The sequence below is a fragment of the Spea bombifrons genome, chromosome 1, assembly GCF_027358695.1.
Source record: "Spea bombifrons isolate aSpeBom1 chromosome 1, aSpeBom1.2.pri, whole genome shotgun sequence".
Taxonomy (NCBI): domain Eukaryota; kingdom Metazoa; phylum Chordata; class Amphibia; order Anura; family Pelobatidae; genus Spea; species Spea bombifrons.
Genome location: NC_071087.1, coordinates 149,185,153 through 149,207,767, shown reverse-complemented (window position 1 = coordinate 149,207,767; position 22,615 = coordinate 149,185,153). Strand labels below are relative to the sequence as shown.

The window sequence follows — 22,615 nt, the reverse complement described above, 5'->3', positions numbered from 1 at the left end:
ATGACTACTCTGTATAATCTCCAACCCGATGAGCGCACAGGACAGTCTCACACGTTAGCAGCTGAGATTGGGACCCGTTGCCCAAAATCTCTGCTACATCAGCATAATTTATAGCGGCCTCCAAGCAAAAAAAGAAATAAAAAACGATATTCTATGCTGTAAACGGGGCACATGTGTGTATAAAAAGGTTTAACAAGGTGCAAGATCCGTGCTGTAAAAGTAATAATATGCAACGGGTCTAAATCAAAGAGATTCTGGAGAGTAATTTCCACCCCTGAAACAGTAGAGAAAACGGTGGCAAGAAAAGACGAGGGAGAGGGATAAACAGGGGGACGACCGATGTACAAATATTTCACAATGTATCTCAATTCTCTGAACACCACCTACCGGCACCAGCTCTGTAATCCCAGCAGCTCCAATATGTCTAAGTGTTACTCTCCTGGGGAGAGCTATTAGTAGACAAGCATTAAAAAGATAGTGGCCTTCTACAGCATCAACAGGCACTTAATAGTAGTTAAAAATAAAGAAAAAAAAAACAGGCATAACCTAACATTAATGCAACAGGAGCTGCTCTTACAGCGAGGAGAACTTTGAAAATAAGTATCAGACAGCGGGTGTTACTTTATGGGACGCGTTCCCATCAAGGGGCACAGTCAGTCCAGAGTGAGATAAACCGATAAATGCTGACCTTTTTGGCTTATAACCTAGAAAAGGTGAATGGTTACCTATGGTCGTGGTCATATATTTGTTACCTCCCTTCATTCACACTGAGAGGATGATAGATAAGCAGTCTAAACACGTATGGCACAGGCACACTGGCCAAACAGGGAATTTAAAAGGTCTAGCTAGCGGGCAGAACTTTTCCAGTTCTTTTTTTTATGGGAAATCTCTACATATAGTTATTTATATAATGACAAGGACATTTAGAAGAAGAATTTTGTATTTTATTTACACAATTTATACATACGGTTTCTGTAAACATTGTTGTAACCTTTAAGGCTGTAAAACACCGTTATACACTCACACTCACCAAAAGGGACTGACCCTCGAGACACTTGGGAGATATAGATAATCATAGGCTAGATGGGTCGAACGGTTCTTATCTGCCATTAGGTTGTAAGTTTATATGATTAGCGTGTATCACCACAATACATCTGCCCTATTGACACTTTGCCGCTGGGTTGAGCAATGAGAAGATCCATGCCCAGACTGACATATACCAAATGATTTGATCCTAGGGCTTTTGTTTCCGGCAGACATGACACAGATACTATTACATCACTGGAAAGGAATAGTATATTGTGATGGCGGTCTGGAAACAAACGTCGCTGTTCACTGCGACTTCACTGCGAGCAAAGCATGGCTTTCCTATGTCGGAAACAGTTTTCTTTTATAAGATCTTGGTAGAAGACCTGGGTCAGAAATAGAAGCAGACATATATCAAGGACACCAAGGGAAGATGTTCAGGGGAGTTTATGTGCTGCACTATTCATGAGGGCCCTAAACAAGGACAGACATTTACATTGCTGTGGTCAGTTGCTATGGTGACTTGGCACAGTGGCCAGTGTAGGCCAAAACAGCACACAAGATACCTTTTGTCAATCCAGGTTTGACGTCATTATAACACAGCTTTCAGTGCCAAACCAGGTTAATCTCCACAGAACTGCTTCAGCAGAAGCTCGCAGTCAATAATAGCAGCAATAAATAATAACAATGGCTGCAATACATGCACGAGTTTAAATAATTTATAGAAACAGCTCACCATGAATTACACAAACTCAGTACACAGTGACAACATCAAAATCATTAATTTTTGCACTCAAACCACGGTCCATCAACCCTCCAGTGGCCCTAAGAATTTCTTAACTAAAGCTTAAGACTTTATGGGAATCCAGAGTGGTTTGCAAAGTCAAAACATGCTGGAACTATGGATCCTATATAGGGCTGTCTGAGCGACGACTTGTGGGATAAATGCCACAAACTAAGAGTTTTCTACACCCCCTTTTAAAAGGCCGAGCTTCTCCAAAATAACATCTGTTCCGGTAGGATCCAGACCTTCAGAGTACGGATACTGAAAGATTTACAGCCTTTATGATTAAAGGGCTTGGACAGTGCTGATCACGATATTTATGAGATAACTCAAGATCGGGTACGTGGATACTTGGATTTGATGCTCTGCTATGTGTGAAGTCATACTGGCAGAGGAACTATTACTCAACGCCAGCAACAGACTGTTGGAAAATAACCCCCGATCTGCCACATTAACCCTTTCACATCATTTTCTTATTTTCGGAAACAAAGCCGGGTCACCATTATGAAACTGTGACCTGTGTGCCACACCAGGTGTGATGTCATTAACAGTATGAAGTATACCTTTGCTTTAAAAGTGACATTGAGATGTTCTAATCTGAAGCCTGTTTAGGATTATAGGATGGGAAATTACTCTAGTAAATTTATTCTAAGTATCTGGAATGCATTTATTACATTTCAGCACTGTTTTACCTCTGTTATATCTAACTTGGGATTTTCTGCTTTGGAAAACAGATGTTGTATTTAATGTCAATTTCCAGCAGGACTGTACTTGGCCACATAAATATAAACTGATTGCATTGCCAGACGCAGATAACCGTAATCGCTCTAACTAGCGTCGTCACATTGCAGGAATGGCTGACTGATTTTAATTCTGCAATCTTTTTATATACCGTAATTCTGAGATCTTATAAATGGTAATAATTTTATTACAACAAATTGACAAACTTTCCGCATATTATTTCTTATTACTATTTGAATGATTTAACAGAGGTGAGGACAGAGAGAGAACTATTCATTTTATACAAATCCAAATATTATCAAATCAGTTCTGAACATGCCACCAGGTCTTCTTCTCACTGATGGCCATCTAAAATATTGAAATACCACTAATATATAGAATATCTTGTTCGTTTTGGAAACATATACTTGAGTTACAGCCAAACAGAGTGGTTTTACCAGTAAACGTCACGTTAAAGGCGTGCTGAAAAAAAGTCTTCCTACCACAACTGTGCATTAAGCTGGAGTGATCGCATCTTCTTGTATTCTAACAAAAAGACTATCCCTGCTGGCGCCAGCGCTTGGTTATGTGATATAAATCATTTAATTGGAAGCCCTTCGGAAAAGGAATCGACTCCCTCCAATCGCCTGAGAATCCTGTATCAATATTACTTTACCTTATTTTTCCTAATCCGAAGAACACATTACTGCCAAATGTATTTCAAGATGTTTGTTTTTACGTTCAGCTGGAAAACTCCAATACACACAAATTTGCCGTGAAACCGTTAAAACGGTGCCTGTGCTCTTTATAGAAGGATTTGGAAGTTAAACTTGCTATAATGTCATGTTAACCACACAGTTGGTCAAGTTACATTTAATAATAGTAACAGACACGGAGCACCAATGGACATCAAAGCCATCCAGCCACAGGGTCTAAAAGTTGCCAAGACTCAGCGCTGAGGTATGTCAGAATGTGTGTGCAGCTGACAGATCTGGGGTTCAATGTCATGTCAGTAGAAACCTGCCAGCGGAAAAGAGCATTGCATAGAGAGACACGCGGATATATGGGGGATGCAAAAATGCATAAATCTAAAGAAGATGACAATAATTTAGAATGAAAGGGGTAGATGCATTAAAAAGATACATTACTAATGTCAAAAACACTTGTTAAAAACCAAATGGCTCTCTCGTTACTGCTATGGAAGCATGGAGATTGTAAATCCAGACTTGCTGGACTGTATTTTCTTCTTCTTGTAGCTGGCGCTCACATATCTCCAAACTGATGTTTTGTATCTCTAGTCTACAGGGTCCCTTCCCAAGTTACCAACTGAAACGTGGAGCAGGGGAAAGGGAGACACAATGGCCCTCTATTTCACCATTCATCACCAGCAAACGATGGATAAAAACAAGGTGTGAGCAGATTTGCACTCAAGTCAAGTGTCTTATTTTGGACTGTGAGCCAACGACATGGCAGCTCAAACTCATTCCTCTTCTGTAGTATTTTGGTCATTGGGAGCTTCCATTTTAGCTCACCTTTGGCTGAATGAGCTCAGGCTCATGCTTGGTCTCCTGCCTTTAGAATCTGGAAATGCACTTAAATGCTCAAGAAATGAATAATGTTCCTTAACTATTTAAATCAAGGCGCTTCTGACCACCTACTTATAGCCACCATGTGTTTAAACTAACTTAGAAATGCCCACGAATATACTAGAATATACACTCACCTGAATATTGCAGAACCCACCAAGTTCCAATTCCCTAATTCCAAGGACCTGTCTGGTAAGCTACCTACCGCACATCAAGGTAATTAAGTACATTTAATAGAAAGGTCAAAAGAGAAATACATAGGAAAATATACTCACCGAGCTTCATTTGCTTTCACTGGATCCCCTTCACACACAAAGTTTTCAATGTATCCAGCGCTACAGTTGATCTTAGCCCAGTTGACACGACAAACATCAAGGAAATGTGGCCTCAGACGCCCAATAGTATATTTGGCAATATCGGTCAGTGACTGGCTCACCGCAGCACCAAATATAAATGTCCCAATCGCTTTGTATATGGTGGCCACATAATGGTTTCTGACAAAAGCGTTGGACTGTAACTGGTTATAATAAACAGACAGCGCCTCTCCTAGAAGCATCTGTAAGAGATAAATACAAAAACGGTTAGGAAGCCATGGTCAGTTTATGGGTGCGAGGACACAGAAAAAAACATTTCCATAACCCTAGGTTAGAGTTTCATAACATAACTCGTAAGTCAACAAATTCTTTACACATCAATAAGTAAAACAATGAAATCCTGATTTGACTCAGGACCATGAACTAAGGGCACCACATTATGATGTCATTTCACTCTACCAATGAGCCATAAGGCACACAAAGAGGCGTGACATCACTTTTTAAACCCATACACAGTGCTGACACTGTAATCCATGACTACATAAACTCCAAGTTTTCATAATATTATAGTTCATTATTTTGTTATAATAATAAAGGAAATTTAGGTATTTCAGTTGCACTTTTTTAGTTGCAGATTTATGTTACCACATGACCCATACAACTAGCCCGACATCTATTATATCATATTCTGTAGCGCTGTAGAATAGTTAAACATAACCAGAACGAGTTGTGCATAGCAATTTGGACCTACAGAAGTAGAAAGGAGCATTAGAAGCAGTTGGGGCATCCAGAAACCGTCAGGGTTCTATGAAACCCACCAACTTCAGACTAATGGGAACTGCAGCGTACGGCCGTCCATGCCTTACAAGGTGCTGGAGCTGGCTGTGAAACAATATATCTTAATATATCAGCAGCAGTTCCACCCCAAGACATCTGCAGCTCTGAAAGCAAATAAGTCAGCGGCACGCGTGGGAGACCCTGGGATGTGCGCCTTTCATTTATTTACACTTTCCACTGCTGAAAAGTTTCATTAGCTTTTCAACCTGCTGTCAATACACCGCGAACTGTTATTCTTTACACTCAGCCCCAGGACAGGGAGAATAAAGATCACATTGCAATAATTTCCTTTGCCAACACAAGGAAAAGCAGACTAAACCAACACCTACTACTGTTGCATACAGGAACCTGGTTATCTTTTCCTTCCTTGTATTGAAATAGTGCATCGCCCCAGTTCTAAGTGAGAGATTAAGGGAGAAAGGTACAAGACCCCGTTTAACAAGAATGGAAATGTTCCAAACCCATGAGAATGTCGGCCCCCAGAGAAGCGTTTCGGGCAGAACGTTCTGTGGCGCTTAATATTTCCACTTGCCTCTTAACAGGCTTCCTGAACTGGAATTATCCATTTCAAACATTTGGAAAACTAAAATGCTGTTTAAAACCATTTTACTGCCAATGCGGCATTCTGTGCCGGGGTATTTGGAAAGCCATTTTACTGTCCCCCTTGCCCTCTTCTACAGTTAATGTATATAGATATTAAAACATTGTTTAAAAAATAAAAAAAGACTATTTTCTATCAAAATATAAAAACCTGGAATCACAGCACTTAAAGTTCTCTCACCTTTGGTTCTATATGGGACATATAAATGTATGAAGTATAAGGTTTGCAGAATAATTCTGACACATTACGGTATAACTGTTTTCAGCAATAAAATGTCACTCCAACAATTGCCAGCGCTCCATTTTATTTTATTGCTTTGTAAGCATTTGCTTTTAAGAATAACCTTATTGCTATATTCCTAAATGGTCTAACGGACATTCTCGAAAACGAGAAATCTCAATGCATTCTACACGGTAAAACATTTTCTAAATAATCCAGGGTGCAGTTGCATCCCTCAGGTGTTCAATGGGGTTGGGGTCAGGGCTCTGAGTCAAGTTCTTCAACACCAAACTCATCCAACCAAGTCTTTATGGACATTGCTTTGTGCGCTGGGGCAGTCATGCTGGAATAGAAGAAGGCCTTCCCCAAACTGTCCCCACAAAGTTGGAAGTATAGCATTGTCCAAAATGTCTTGGTATGCTGAAGCATTAAGATTTCCCTTCACTGGAAGTAAGGGGCTCAAAACAGCCTCATTTCATTATCCCTCCTCCATCAAACTTTACAGTTGGCACAATGCAGTCAGACGGTAACGTTCTCCTGGCATCCTCCAAATCCAGACTTGCCCATCAGACTGCCAGACAAGCGTCATTCCACAGAACATGTGAGTTGGTGATGTGAGGCTTGCATGCAGCTGCTTGGCTGTGGAAACCCATTCCCTGAAGTGCTCGCCACACAGTTTGTACCGATATTAAAGCCAGTGGATGTTTGGAACTCTTAAGAGATGGAATCAGCAGAGTGTTGGCGACTCTTACGCACCAGGCGTCTTAGCCCTCGGTGACCCCGCTCTGTGACTTTACGTTTTCTTCTGCTTCGTGGCCGAGTAGCTGCTGTTCCTAAACGCCTCCACTTTCTAATAATACCACCTACAGCTGGTCGTGGAATATCTATCAGGGATGAAATTTCACAAACTTGACTCATTGCAAAGGTGGCATCATATCACAGTACCACTCTTGAATTTAATGCCCTCTTAAGAACAACCAATTTTTGTCACAAATGTTTGTAAATGTAGACTATGTGGCTAGGTGCTTGATTTATACACCTGTGGCAATGGGTCTGATTGAAACACCTGAATTCAATTATTAATGTCCCAATACTTTTGTCCATATAGCGTAGTTTATTGCAAAAGGACTCGATCCAACCAACAATTTACTCATGACAACTAGGCAGGCAAGCTCATGTGTGTTGCTCAATATGCTCACTTAGCAAGTGTTACTCTTAAGACATAGTAACATAGTAACATAGTTCATAAGGTTGAAAAAAGACCAAAGTCCATCAAGTTCAACCTATATACATATTGTGTCCCTACTGTGTTGATCCAGAGGAAGGCAAAAAACCCTTATGAAGCAGATGCCAATTGCCCCATACCAGGGGGAAAATTCCTTCCCGACTCCAAATATGGCAATCAGAATAAATCCCTGGATCAACGTTCTGTCCCTATTAATCTAATATCTATAACTTGTAATATTATTGCTTTCAAGAAACACGTCCAGGCTCCTTTTAAACTCTTTTATTGAGTTTACCATTACCACTTCCTCTGGCAGAGAGTTCCATAGTCTCACCGCTCTTACTGTAAAGAACCCCCGTCTGTGCTGGTGTAGAAACCTTCTTTCCTCAAGCCGTAGAGGATTTCCCCTTGTTATAGATACAGTCCTGGGTATAAATAGGTCCTGGGAGTGATCTCTGTACTGCCCCCTTATATATTTATACGTAGTTATTAAGTCCCCCCTAAGCCGTCTTTTTTCCAAACTAAATAACCCTAATTCTGATAATCTTTCTGGGTACTGCAGTCCTTCCATTCCCCTTATTACTCTGGTTGCCCGTCTTTGAACCCTCTCCAGCTCCACTATATCTTTCTTGTATACTGGTGCCCAGTACTGTACACAGTATTCCATGTGTGGTCTGACTAGTGACTTGTACAGTGGTAGAATTATTTCCTTGTCGTGGGCATCCATGCCCCTTTTGATGCACCCCATGATTTTATTTGCCTTAGCAGCAGCTGCCTGACACTGGTCGCTACAGCTAAATTTACTGTTAGCCAAGACTCCTAAGTCCTTTTCCATGTCAGTCGTCCCCAGTGTTTTCCCATCTAATACATATTTCCAGCCTGGATTTTTCTTCCCCATGTGCATAACCTTACATTTATCTGTGTTGAACCTCATCTGCCACATCCCAGCCCAAGCCTCCAACCTATGCAGATCCATTTGTAATCGTGCACTGTCCTCTATTGTGTTAACCACGTTACAGAGCTTAGTATCGTCTGCAAAGATTGATACTTTACTATACAATCCCTGCAATATGAGTGTTGGGTGAAAATGTAATTTACAGGATACCTGTTAAGTTTGGAAATGTTACACACACACACACCCCCTTGTTGTTTGCAAATTCTAGGTGTGGACTATATATCCTGGAAAACTTGCTCTTGAGTGGAGGCCTGTTCTGATAAGGTACGTCTCCAGTGATTTTCCAACAAATATGTATTTTGCAGCAATTTTGCAGTCTTAAAACTAAAAGTGGAAAGTGGTCTTGTTGGGACTCACTTCTGCTTTGGAGTTCCTTCTAAATTACTTTGTTGTCTTAGGCCAGAGATTTGGAATCTACCAGATCAGAAGCAAAAACAAATCCTATCGAGACCCCAATCTCATGTAACTGTTTTATAGTGCTCCCCCCCTAAGTAGTTCTTAGGGTTCCATTTACAGAATGCCTCTTCACTGGACTTCCCACCAACCACCTATCAGTACAGCTCTTTTCAAGGACCCAAAATCCTATGTGAGCCAGGAAAACCCTGCACAGAGAAAAAACTCTATGACCCTCGGGCTACAGGAATGCAGACGATCTCTAACAGGTTAGCAATGAGGGGGAGAAGACCAAAATCCTACTGTTTTTTTGTTCAGTCTTCATCCTGTACATACAAATGACAAGCCAGATGACACACTGTGTCTCCAACAAAATGTTTACACAGCTGGAGCTGTCTGTACCTCACGTAGCATCTCAACTACACAAATAAAACATAGTTGTGTCCACATCAAGTGTTCATTCTGTCACAGATCAACAGCTCAACTCCTACGAGCTAATTTATACACCCGTTTGATTATTTCATTATTTGATTCTTATCAAACAATGCAAAACTGGTACGTGAGACGTTAATTGCCAGGAAAACATTCTATTATACTTCAGTGCTGTAACTCTCTGATATGCCGTTTGCTTTTGTCTCAGGTTGTTGCCTATTTAAATAATTTATTCTGTTTGGCGTGGTTGGCTTGGTTTGCGTTTTCCTTCTTTTTTATTGTAACAGAGCTGCAAGGTAAATCCTGAGCCTGACAAGTGCAAAACTACTGAGTTAGGAGTTAATTGCCAGGAAGGAGGGGAATGTATAAATTGTGTACTTGCACTTTTATCTAAATTGTTTTGTAACACCAGGGATACCATGTTGGGAAATGCCAAACATCTTGTCACATGTATGCACAGCTGGAGCAAGTGCCCTGGGAACTGTATTGTTGTGAGAAATGTGAGCAAGTTGTCTACTTGGAATCCAAGATATTGGATCTAAGAGAGAAACTTCAACACCGAGGGATGTTGATAATATGGAGAAAGCTTACTGCTTACTGAGCTGGGGTCAGTACTGGCGAGGGTAAAGATGGGGTGAAAACGGTGTCTAGAGTACAGAGCTAGGTACATTGCAAGAGGGGGGAAGCAGGGGTAACAGGTTAAGGAAGGCTAGCTCTGGACTTGCACAACCCAACATTTTCCCAGTTTGTGCGAGGTTGCAGTTCAGATCTCGCATTACTAGGGCAGGCTGATTCACCTAGCATAAATCATCATAAATCATTCCACACATATTCAAATTCCATAATTGGATTACCAAGTAACCACACCTCTGCTGGAAGGCCGTCCCATACATCTACAACCATCTCAGTAAAGTAAAAGTCAGGATTTATGCATCAAAGACAGAAAACCAGGAAAAGCACACAGAGGGCTAACACCCGCTGAAGTAAAAGGTCAAGAGGTTTGAGACACATTGCATCACATTTCTATGGTAATCTCTGTGTCACAGTCTAAACGTTAAGGAGTCCCCATGGAGAGCTATGAAACGCTTGTGCCGGTTGATCCACACTGAATCCTTTGCACCAGAAGAGCTCTTTATTAATTTGACCCACTGAATCTCAGCGGCAACTGTGAGACTGTTACTGTTCCTCTGGCTCTTGCAGTCTGTCTTCAGCCCCAGACAACTTCTGCTTTTCTTCCTTCACTTTTATTCAGGTTCAGGCAGCCAAAAGTAGAATGGATAGAGTCAGCTGGAGACTCATAAATAAGAGTGAAGAGATGCATCTGGAGAAAAGGCAGCCAGAAAAAGACACGGAGCAGCAACAATTTTGCAATTAAAACTTCTCTTCCTTACTGCAAAGTGCAAATGTATCATTGTTTAAGGATACAGATACTCTGTATGATATTGTGCTCTGTGTGTTAGTTGTGTAATTGCTTAGAAAATGTAGCAGCTCATTCCCATTGAAGCTGTCCTCTCCCACTGTTCCACTTCCACCTCAACCACCGACTAGATTGTAAGCTCACAAGAGCAGCAGCCTCTTCTCCTTTTGTACCAGTTTGTTATTGTGTGTGACTTTAAATTATTCCACTTATTGTAACAGCGCTACAGAATCTGCTGGCGCTTTATAAATGCAGTGTAATAATTACAAAGGGGACCAAATAAATTAATGGCTGCTGTGCACATAAAGATATTCTGGGGCAAAGAATGAAAAGTGGATTTATCACCATGGCAGCCAGAGGAAAGTTCCTGGTGATCAATAGCTATGATTGAAACTGAGATCTGTGCCGTCAAAGCCACAACCCTGCTCAATCTATTTAAACAACCAATGAGAAGAAAAAGGGGAGATATATAATAAAAAAATGTATATGCCACTTATTTTTTTCATACTCTTCACAAATGGTACACTGAAATTTCATTCAGTATTCAAATTTTAAAATACTGAAATTCTAAATCAGTTCAAAACTGCATTGGTATTGTATTAAGGAAAATAAAAAGCTGAAATATGTTGTTTGCATAACCATTCACCCTCCACATATTAGGAATGGTAGAGCCACCATTCCCTGCAATAACAGATAATCTTCACAAAAAGGGTTTTTGGTCCATTCCTCTTTGCAGATTTGCTCCAGGTTTTTAAGGTAGGCTTGACTGTGCTTGGAGACCACCATATTCTTTGACATGGCCATACCAGGACATTCTACTATTTAGTCTTGTGTTGCTTTGCTCTTGAGATCATTGTTCTGCTGTAAGATGCAGATTCTTCAAGCTTCAGTTTATAAAAATCAACTAAAGCAGGTTCCAGTATATCCCAGTATTTTGTTCCATCCATTCCATCATTTATCTTGAACAAGATTCCCAGAACGGACTGATGAGATTCACCCTCACAGCATGATGCTATCACCACCATCCATAGTAAGGATGGTTAAGGCGACCACATGTCCCACACTGTCTAGGACAAGCCCATATTCAAGGGACCTGTCTCGTGAAATCCAATTCCAGGGCAATACCTTCTCCTGGAATTAAGATCACCAGTATGTATATCAGTCGCTGTGCTACCTTTTAAACTGACTAAGTAGCTGCTCAGTGCCACGTGAGCACTTACACTGTAGCAACTTGATCTCTATAGACTGCCCAAGGTGAACATGCTCTGCTCCTCCTGGCTGTACTGGCTGAAGGGTACTTGGTTACAGCGAATCTTTGCCTACCTTTTTTTATCTTGCTTTGTGACAATTCCCAGTCAAAAAGCCCTATCTTGGTCTCCTCGGACAACAAAAGATCTCTCACATCATCACATCTGGCAGAATCAAGATCAGCTGTCACATGGCACTTTTTGGGTAGCAGCGTCTTTTTTCAGTGTTATACAGAGCTCTTTATATGGTTGATTGGTGCACCATTATCCTACTCACAGCAACAGAATGCTGCAATGCTCTCAAAGTGACTGCTTGCCTCTCCGTGGCACCTCTAGCAAGATTTCCGATGGCTTGTTCTCAACGGTGCTTGAGTGGAGTGATGCTGGGTCCACTCCCTGATTATTGATCCAGTATTACTCACTGTGATATGCAAACTCATCAATGTTATTTTGCATTATCTCCTTTTCCTAATGTATGCATTTGAATTCCTGTCGAATGCTTTTTGACCTTCATTTCAGATTCACAACCTGGCCAATATTCCTTCAACAGCAGGACTGGTAAGATATCTCTTTTCTCTCTAGGAGGTTTTTGGCAGCATACAGTCTATGTCCACTTAAATTAACAGATTTAAAGTTTCAGTATTTTAAAATAAAATATAATACTGGTAAAAAAATAAAATGTATTATAATCCAGTAATAGGAGAGAAATGGTAAGGGGTTTGGATACTTTCATAAAGACACACTATCTATATCTATATCTATATATACACACACACACGTGTATACTCTTGATTTTTCTTTTTCTAATTATTTTAACAAATGTCAATTACAAAATGGATTTATTTTGAGGTGTCTCCAAGCACAACTTTAAAAACACAAAACAGGCGTGTATGCAGTAACTGGACAGCTCATGCATAAAATGAGAAGTATGCACAAAAGGTGTGCTAAGAATGTGTCTAACGTGCCTTATAGGTAACTGGGCTACAGTTCTGTGGTTTCTTTAAGGAACCTGTGCTTCAGCAATCAATTTAGGTTTTATCAACACAGACGTAGACAAAAGTTTTGAAAATGACAAGTATTGGTCTTCACAAAGTTTGCTGCTTTAGTGTTCTTAGATATTTTTGTCAGATGTTACTATGGTACATTGAAGTATAATTACAACGATTTCATAAGGCTTTTATTGAGCATTAATCAATGCTTGGAGTTTGTCAGAATTTGGGGGTTTTTGTTTGTCCACCCGCCTCTTAAGGATTGACCACAAGTTCTCAATGGGATAAAGGTCTGGGGAGTTTCCTGGCCATGGACCCAAAATTTCGATGAAGGTGCTCTATCATGCTGGAAAATACATTGTTTATCACCAAACTGTTCTTGGATGGTTGTGAGAAGTTGCTCTTGAAGGATGCGTTGGTATCATTCTTTATTCATGGCTGTGTTCTTAGGCATAATTGTGAGTGAGCCCACTCCCTTGGCTGAGAAGCAACCCCACACATTAATGGTCTCACTATGCTTTGCTGTTGACATGACACAGGACTGATGGTAGAGCTCACCTTGTCTTCTCCAGATAAGCTTTTTTCCGGATGCCCTAAACAATCGGAAAGGGGATTCATCAGAGAAAATGACTTTACCCCAGTCCTCAGCAGTCCAATCCCTGTACATTTTGCAGAATATTAGTCTGTCCCTGATGTTTTTCCTGGAGAGAAGTGCCTTCTTTGCTGCCCTTTTTTGACACCAGGTCAAAAAAGTGTTCGCCTCACTGTGCTTACGGACGCACCCACACTTGCCTGCTGCCATTCCTGAGCAAGCTCTGCACTGGTGGCACCCGATCCCGCAGCTGAATCAACTTTAGGAGACAGTCCGGGTGCTTGTTGGGACTTTCTTTGGCACCCTGACGCGTTCTTCACAACAATTGAACCGGTCTCCTTGAAGTTCTTGATGATGCGATAAATGGTTGATTTAGGTGCAATCTTACTAGCGGCAATATCCTTGCCTGTGAAGCCCTTTTTGTGCAAAGAAATGATGACAGCACGTGTTTCCTTGCAGGTAGCCATAGTTAACAGAGGAAGAACAATGATGTCAAGCACCACCCTCCTTTTAAAGTTTCCAGTCTGTTATTCTAAGTCAATCAGCATAACAGAGTGATCTCCAGCCTTGTCCACGTCAACTCTTTCACCCGTGTTAATGAGAGAATCACTGACATGATGTCAGATGGTCCTTTTGAGCAGGGCTGAAACGCAGTGGAAATGTTTTTGGGGGATTAAGTTCATTTTCATGGCAAAGAGGGACTTTTCAATTCATCTGATCAGACTTCATAACATTCTGGAGTATATGCAAATTATCATCATCTAAACTGAGGCAGCAGACTTTGTGAAAATTATTATTTGTGTCATTCTCAAAACTTTTGGCCACGACTGCAGTGTATATCTGAATGTTTATCTTATCGATGTCAGATGTTTGTCCATATTAATGGTGCATACACATTCAGGTATATAAACTTTAGAAAGTCCCTGCTCTAAACCAAATATCTTTTGCGGAAGCTCACTGGATTGCTTGCACATGATATAAAAAAGAATTACTTAAATTTAGCAAAAAAAAAAAAAAAGTTTCACTTGTACAGCTTGTTTCCATTCAAATGATTTATTTTGACTGTTTTCTAAATCTGGACTTGTGTTTTCTGGCTGTCCTTCCTTCCATGAGATCAGACGGAAAAAAGGTTGGATAAGAACAATGATAAATAGTAATAATCAGGAACTGCTCCCCTGCTGACCATCCATTAAACTTTTTCTTTTACGCATTCAAGAAAACAGCTTGTTTGCTTTGATGAGTTCATCCTCTAATTGATCAAACACGCTACTCAAATTATTACAGGACAACAAATATCGCATGGTTAATAAAAAATGGTTAGCACTTACAACAACAATACAGACTGGGATCAGTATTCCTGCTAATAACTGATAAGAAATGGTGTCTTCTTTGTATGGATACCGGATGGAATCATCGTTACAGAAAAATCCTCGTTTGAAGTAACTATGCTTCAAATTGAGAATTGCAAAAGGCAATCCAGCTAGCAAAAATGAGAGAGAAACATGAATTAACATTGGTGGAACATAATAATACAACAAACACAAATGCAGATGCTATTTTGGGGAGGGTTCGCAGGCTGGGGCAAGGAAGCAGAGTAAGAGAGGTTAAAACACGGTGAGAAGGAAAGCAGGCCCAATAAGAAGGAAAACAAGGAGGAGAACCATGAGAGTTTAACAACAGGAAAGAAGATGGCTGCCAAACCATTAATCTTACAGTACAGTCCTGTAAAAAAAGGATTTGCTCCCTTCCCAATTTCTTCTATTTTTGCTTATTCGTCACATTTAAATATCATCCAGATTATCCTAAATTTAATAAAAGACCACTTAAGTAAACACAAAATACAGCTTTTAAATGATCATTTTAAGGTAAAAAGTGAAAACCTATACCACGCATGTAAAAAGTAAATGACCCCCCTAAACCACCCTTAGTGGCAAAAAATGCCATGAAATATTAGTTATATCTGGTAATGAGTCTTTTACATTGCTGTGGAGGAATCTTGATCACTGTTCTTGGCATAATTGTTTTAATTCAGTCAGATTGGAGGGGTTTTGAGCATGAACTGCCTTTTTAAATGGCATCTCAATTGGATTAGGGTTGAGACTTGGACCTGGCCACCCGACAACCTGCCTTTGAATGACTCAACAAAACAAAATGAAGCCTTGCTTGTGAACGTCGGATCATTGTCCTGCTGCATAACCAGACCGCTTTTTACCTTTAGGTCAGGTACAAAAACTCTTGGCAAATGTGAGACAAGCCTTTAAATTATTTTTGGTCAGCAGAGGTTTTCGACTTGAAACTCTCCCATGGATGCCATTTTTCCGCAGTCTCTTTCTTATTGTGAACACTGACCTTATCTGAGGCAGGTGAGGCCTACAGTTCTTTACATGTTAGTCTGGGTTCTTTTGTGACCTCCTGGACAAGTCATAGATGCACTCTTGAAAGAACTTTGGTAGACAGCCACTGCTGGGAAGGCTCATCACTGTTCCATGTTTTCTCCATTTGTAAATAATGGCTCTCACCATGGTTTGCTGGAGTCCCGGAGGCTTTGTAACCCTTTTCAGACCGATAGATGTCAATGACTGTCATCTGTTCATGAATTTAATTAGATTGCGGCATCGTGTGCTGCTTTTTGAGACCGTTTAGCTTACTTCACTTTGCAAGACAGGTTCTATTTAATTGACGTTTAGATTCAACGGGGCTGACGGTAATCATGCCTGGGTGTGTCTAGTAAAATTAAAGCCAATTATCAATTAAATTTGGTTAATTGGTTTATTTAGTAACGGGGGGGGCAGTTAACTTTTTCTGTCTATACATGAAATCATCAGAAAACTGCATTCTGTGTTTATTTGGGTTAACTTTGTCTAATATTATAATTAAATTGATGACCTGAAACACTTAAGTGCGACCAATATGCAAACATTGCAGAAATTGGGTAGGGGACAAATACTTTTCCACAGCACTATAAAGCAGCAAAGGCCATATCATTAAAACAATAAGATGCTGGACTGGCTACCATTCTTCTTCGGTAATGCAACTGAGGCACTGGGTCATAACTAAACCTGTCCGTTAACGCCAGTAGGCAGCTGCTTGGACAGCAATATTTTAGAATGACCAATTTTCATACCTGGGAACTCCTCGTATTTCACCCAGAAACTTTACAAACCCGTTACAAAACTGATTAGAAGGCTTTCTCACAACCAGAGAGACCCATTCACTCCATGCCCTTTTTCATCCTTTTGGGAGCTAGGCGTGGGGGCTTGACAGGAGATGAAGAGCTCTGCAGGGACCAATACCAGGAAGTTCCCAGGTTGGCCAACTACCCTGACATAATGAATCTGATGGCAAGGAACACCAGGCAGGAATGTGGTTAAGTAATACAAGATTACTCTTCACTGTTGGTTGGTTATCAGAGAGAAAGGTACACAAGCACAGAGAACCGAATAAAAAGGAGAAGTATGTATTTTGGATGCCTACAGAGAAACAATAGATATCAATGACATGGCAGCTCTGCTCAACTGCTCTGGTAGCATGTTCCGCATGTCTGTAGAATGCCAGGTGTGATTAGTATAATTCCAATAACATGGATTGGCATTGAAACAATAAAATCACCGTGGTTATCAAAGTCTTGCAGAAAGTGAATGTATTTTGTGCAAAATATTTGAATACTTTTCAGTATTTTTGTCTTAAATTACATATCCTTACATATGTTTGACACAAATTAAGTATTAGTTTAATATTAGAAAAGATATTGCACACGTTTCAATTATGTTCATACTTCCCGCTCCTATGCTTTATCTCCAGAGTTCTAACTAAAAGGATGTTAACCATTAAAAAGTTTGATACCCAAGTCCGTTCTAATCAGGGACTTTGTGATGAACAACTTCAATGATGCTCAGTCTCCAGTAATTGGGTATCATGGGAGTCACAAACCTACAAGTGTTTTTTGTTCATTACATATTACAGACAGGCCTGGATCACACTTAAGTCAGTCAGACAGTTTGTTTTGTCATCCTGGACAAAAATATGGCTTTGTGGCAGGCATTTTTTGTTTTTGGATTGTGGTGCCATATTAAAACGAGCTTCGGATCCCACGAGGTTCCAATTGCTATTAAAAATCTACCCTGTAATCACTAATGAGGTCACTTACACACCCAATGGCTGGTAATCCAAAATGATGTAACACTCACACTTTAATTAACAGATCCAATGATGTCACGCACACCCAGAAGGTGAAACTGTCAAACACCATTGCTAATATTAGCCCTATAGAAGAAAAAAAAACGTAGGTTTTCTATCCTCAGGCCCAACAGGGTGGAGTAGAGTTGAGTGGAAAAACCACACCAAAACAGGTCACAACAGTTTTTTAGCTAAAAAGATCAACATACCTATTGTAATAGAGTAATGCAAGTAGTAGTGTGAGAACATGACCTTAAATATTTCTAAATGTACATTTTCCCTGTACAAAGGATTAGCAGTGCAAGATGAATGGATGACATCCACACCGACATAGCCGAGAACTCGTCACTCGGCAGGCTTTAGGGATGCGCAACCAAAACCACAGAAATAAACGGTGTGGTCCAATGGTGAGCCGTATGCATGAACCACAGAGACCACCGCTTTATTGTGTGACCCTAGTTAAAGACATACGTTTGTGAAGACGTTTATGCCATGGAATTTTATTTTCTTTACATTTGTATGTAAAATTTAAATATAGGCAATATATTTTTTTCTTAACATCCTTGACAGATCCATTAAATAAAATGTATTTAAACCTGGCTTGCTCATAAAATCATGATGTTTGGCTTATTTTGGTACATTTCAGAATTGATTATGTATTTATATTACAAATATATTAGGATGTGATTTAAAATGTTTTAATATTTTCTACACAAGATAAAAAAGAACATAGCATGTTAATTAATTCATGCTCCTGAGAAGAAAAAATATTACAAGAAAAAAAAATCCATCAATGTTATAGTAAAAAAAAAAAATATTATATCTATTATATATATATATATATATATTTATTTACACACACACACACACAACTTATCATTACGGGGGGGGGTTAAAATAAATAAAATCTTAGAATCGTACCTTTATAATACATTCAACCTGTGGGGCTTGCCCTAACAATTTATGCGGAATCCGCAAAAGAAAAAAAAAAATTAAAAAAAAACACCACTTCCCAGCATTCAAAATCTTCCCAGAAAGAAGGCATTGGAAAAATGTTTTACATTTATTCTTTTTTGTTTGTTTTTTTTTTTTTAATTATTGTGCAACTCCACAAGTTGTGTAATGGTTTCTAGTTAGCAATTAAGACCCAGTGGGTTAAAACCAAGCAATGTGTGTCACAATATAAATAGAAAACTTTTAAGAAGTGTTGCCTCACATGAATAAAACAACAGCTCTAGACAGATATACAATTGTATTCTCTTTCGCCTTAAAGTTTAATCACAAAGAACGCATGCTTTTAAGAAGCTTTTTTCAGTTTCTATGGCAATAACCAATCGATGCTTTTGTGTCACCCGATTATTATAAATGAGGAGAGTTTTGGTCATTCAGCAGTACTACATACAGTAAGGGAGTTTACACATGCATGGGACAGGGCTTATGGCTATCCAGAAAATGGTTCTTCTGATTTGCCCAAAAAAACTATTTTTACTACAAATTAAGTTTGTAATGGTGCATTTAGTTACAAAAGGGTTTCCTAGAATTGGTGTAACAGTACTTTATAGCGGACTTGTCATCCACAGACGATCTTTCAATAGACTTAAACACAGCGATGGGTTTTATACCTGTTGTGTGTATAGGTGTAAACAAGCAACCAGCAACACGATACGAGGTACTGAGGGTCTACACACATCCGCGCTTACTGCCCATCCGAGAGGCAGGCCACTAGAATTAGCCAAGCACAGTGAAGAGACCAAACCGCCTGTTATACTTGTATTCATGCCTCCCTTACACATTAGTATGTTTATTAGTATACGGATACAGAATTATTAAATGACATTTTATTATTTGTGAAATTATCCACTCTATAGACACCATGGGCTGCGGGTATTTGTACAAATCAGGCAAAAACTACTGGTAGCATAAAATGAAACTCCGCTTTCCGCCCAAACTCATCGGAACTGTTCTAGCACTTGTCTAGCAACATCAAATAAACATCACAGGCAATTCCAGGTAGTCAACCCAGCGCCTTCCCACCAACACGCAAAAAGTTCAAGTTTGGAATATGCTTCCTTCACGTTTCCTTTTTCAAGATTAAATTTAGAGAGACATTCAAAACAGGAAATTATTCTAAAATACACAGCTATTTATATATTTAATCACGCACTTTCTCAAGATCGCATGGTTACAGGGTTGTGACCAGCACGTGGAGGGAAGAGGAAAAATAAATGTCAAAATGTCAAGGGATTCAATCAAATTATTTTCTCCTGCATGGAGGCTGGATACAATAATTTAGATCAAATGCTTGTCTGTAAAATACCCTACATTATGAGACTGTGGTCTTCGTGCCACTTGAGACTACATTTCATGTGAGTGGGTTGCCTTTCTCCATTTTTCAGTATTATTATACAGGGCGATTAAGTAGTGTCATATACTCGTATTACACAGGAATATGGCAACAATGGCAGTCCCTGCTGACCATCACTGGAAGAGAGTCTGTTGGCTGGGGCTGCACTTTTCTTTGGTACTGTCAATCTCACTGAACAGAAACACCTTAGGACAGGTATATGCGAATATGTGTACATTTCATGAGCCAACATCTCCATACCTGGGGACTCTAGGTCATGGGGAAGGGGTCCTGACCCACCCATTTCCCCTTTAAATTGGGGTGTTTCCTGCAACATCGACGGGAAGTCCTGGCCGCATCCCGCAAGGGTAGGATCTGAGCAGCCGGAGCCCACAAGTTTCCAGGTATGTATATTTCATGCTATGGGCAGGCAGTTTTACGCCCTTGGGTTCGGTAAGGAGACTGAGCCACGTTACCGTCTTATAACCCTGTGCAGTGAAAAGTTCTGTTCTGATACTTATCTGACAGATATTTGCTGAAGTCCCTGGTCCGCGGTCCGAAAAAAATGATTTATTGGTGTGAGGACGTGGAACGTAATATCCATTATCTTACTGTATCAAACCACAGAATGTAATAAAAGTTAACGACAAGATAGTGCCTTTAGAATTAAGATCAAAGGTTTGTTAGGAAACCAATAGCCATAGTTCATGGTCGAGAATAGCCGAAGTCTGTTATAAAAAGGATTGATGCAGTGTTTTCCACTTGATAGAGCCGTGTCATTTTGTCTGTCTATCCTACTACTAATGCTACTTTAAGAGCCGATAGAAACCTGGGGATTTTTAGTGAAGGGCAAGAACACTCCTACTAAATCTGTTTAATCGTGATTCTTTGGAGAAACCTCTTGGTAAAATATGAGGAAAATCAAAAATTATAAAATTTTACTAATTTTGTTCAGCATTACCTATTATTTATCGTTCCATACAGCACCATAACACGCCGCAGCACTGTACTAGGGGCAAACAGGACATAACAAGCAGTGCATAAACATAACAATGTGACTTGTAACAGGACATCTACTCACTAATGCAGTTAGGAGGAGTGTTTACAGGAAAGCTGCAGTTTCAGCTTAGAAACTTTACTATACACTAGGGTTTGCTGCAAAATAAGCTTGGTTGGTCCTCTAAATTTCTTTAAAGGCATCTCACTGACTGAACGATGCATTATGGAGGGACAAATTTGCCAGGGATGGCCCACAATTGTGCAAAATGAGTTCAGTTAATGGAAAGGACTACTCTTCTGTTCTCTCGTTATCATACCGACTTGTGGTAAACAATAAAATGGCTCATTGATAATCACCCAGTCAGACTCTAATGAACGTTTATGTCTATAGACTTAATTGGCAATGCCATAAACCACCAAAATACTACGGCAGCCTCCGGGTCAGAAGATAAAGGAAGTTTACTGGCCCAGGTTAAAAACATTTGTCAGCGTTACCCTATAAAACTCTATACAGCACTGGATTTTATGCTGGTAGACGGGAGTCCCACAGAAAAATATTTTTGAGCACTAAATATAGCACTGTATAGTTTTGTTGTAATAAACCTCCTTTATCTGCAGCCCTGCGAGTCCTGCTTAACCGACAAAATCCTTTCTTCCATACAATTTCATTGTTCAGAGAGTCAAAGTGATTACAACCAAGCCATTCTATTGTTTACTCCAAGGCAGTTTAACGAGGAGTCTAAGAGAATAGAATAAAAACAGCTAAAACGCTGACAAAATGGCCAATACGTAGCAATCTGAGCCATATTATGTAAAACGTAGGACTGTATTAACACAGAAAACAGTATTTTTTAAAAACTTACATTTTAATGTGATACTAGAGATATGAAAAAAAACAAAAAAAAAAAAAACACAACATTGGTGGGAATTCACCTTTACTATAAACTTCTGAACTGAAGTAAAGGTTACATTAATCAGACATGTCAGGGTTTATTCACTAAAACGGGGGTTGGCAGGAGAAAAATTTTCCAAAGATGGCCCTTTATAACGCATAGTGAATGTAAATTACCGTATTTGCTCGATTATAAGACGACCCTGATTATAAGACGACCCCCCATAATCTGAATATTAATTTAGGAAAAAAAGAAAAAGCCTGAATATAAGACGACCCTAAAGGAAAAAAGTTTTACCAGTAAATGTTAATTCATGTAAACTATTTTTTTTAATAAAAGCTATGATAGAGAAAAATATTTTTTTTTTTTTTTATTTCTTGTATTTTCCAACCTGTCCCCCAGTTATGCACATCTGCCCCCAGGCTTGCCACACCAATATGGCACTGTGGCCCATGATATGCCTTTTAACCCTCTATATGCCACTGTGCCCCATGGTATGCCTTTTGACCCCCTATGTGCCACTCTGCCTCCAGAAATGCCTTATACCCCTATATCCCATTCTGGCATTTAGGGGGTTAAAATGCATATTATGGGGCAGAGTGGCATATAGGGAGGTATAAGGCATTCCAGGAGGCAGAGTGGCATTAAGGGAGTTAAAAGGCATTATATAGAGCACTCTGCCTCCAGAAATGCCTTATACCCCTATATGCCACTCTGGCATATTATGGGGCAGAGTGGCATATAGGGAGGTATAAGGCATTTCAGGAGGCAGAGTGCACTATTAAATGCCCCCTTAACGCCACTCTGCCTCCTGAAATGCCTTATACCTCCCTATATGCCACTCTGCCCCATAATATGCCTTTTAA

The 22,615-nt window shown here is 39.8% G+C and overlaps 1 protein-coding gene across 2 annotated transcripts in view; it reads right to left on the bottom strand.

Moving 5' to 3' along the window:
• PLPP1 (phospholipid phosphatase 1) overlaps positions 1-22,615 on the bottom strand; it is a 55,730-nt gene that overhangs the window by 11,707 nt on the left and 21,408 nt on the right. Inside the window, exons 2-3 of one of the 2 annotated variants that reach the window (XM_053448051.1) lie at positions 14,666-14,817; positions 4,392-4,672 (exon numbers count right to left, since the gene is read on the bottom strand). In XM_053448051.1, coding sequence (XP_053304026.1) covers positions 4,392-4,672; positions 14,666-14,817 — 433 coding nt within the window. The remainder of the gene's footprint in view (positions 1-4,391; positions 4,673-14,665; positions 14,818-22,615) is intronic. The other variant, XM_053448050.1, reaches the window with a different exon arrangement.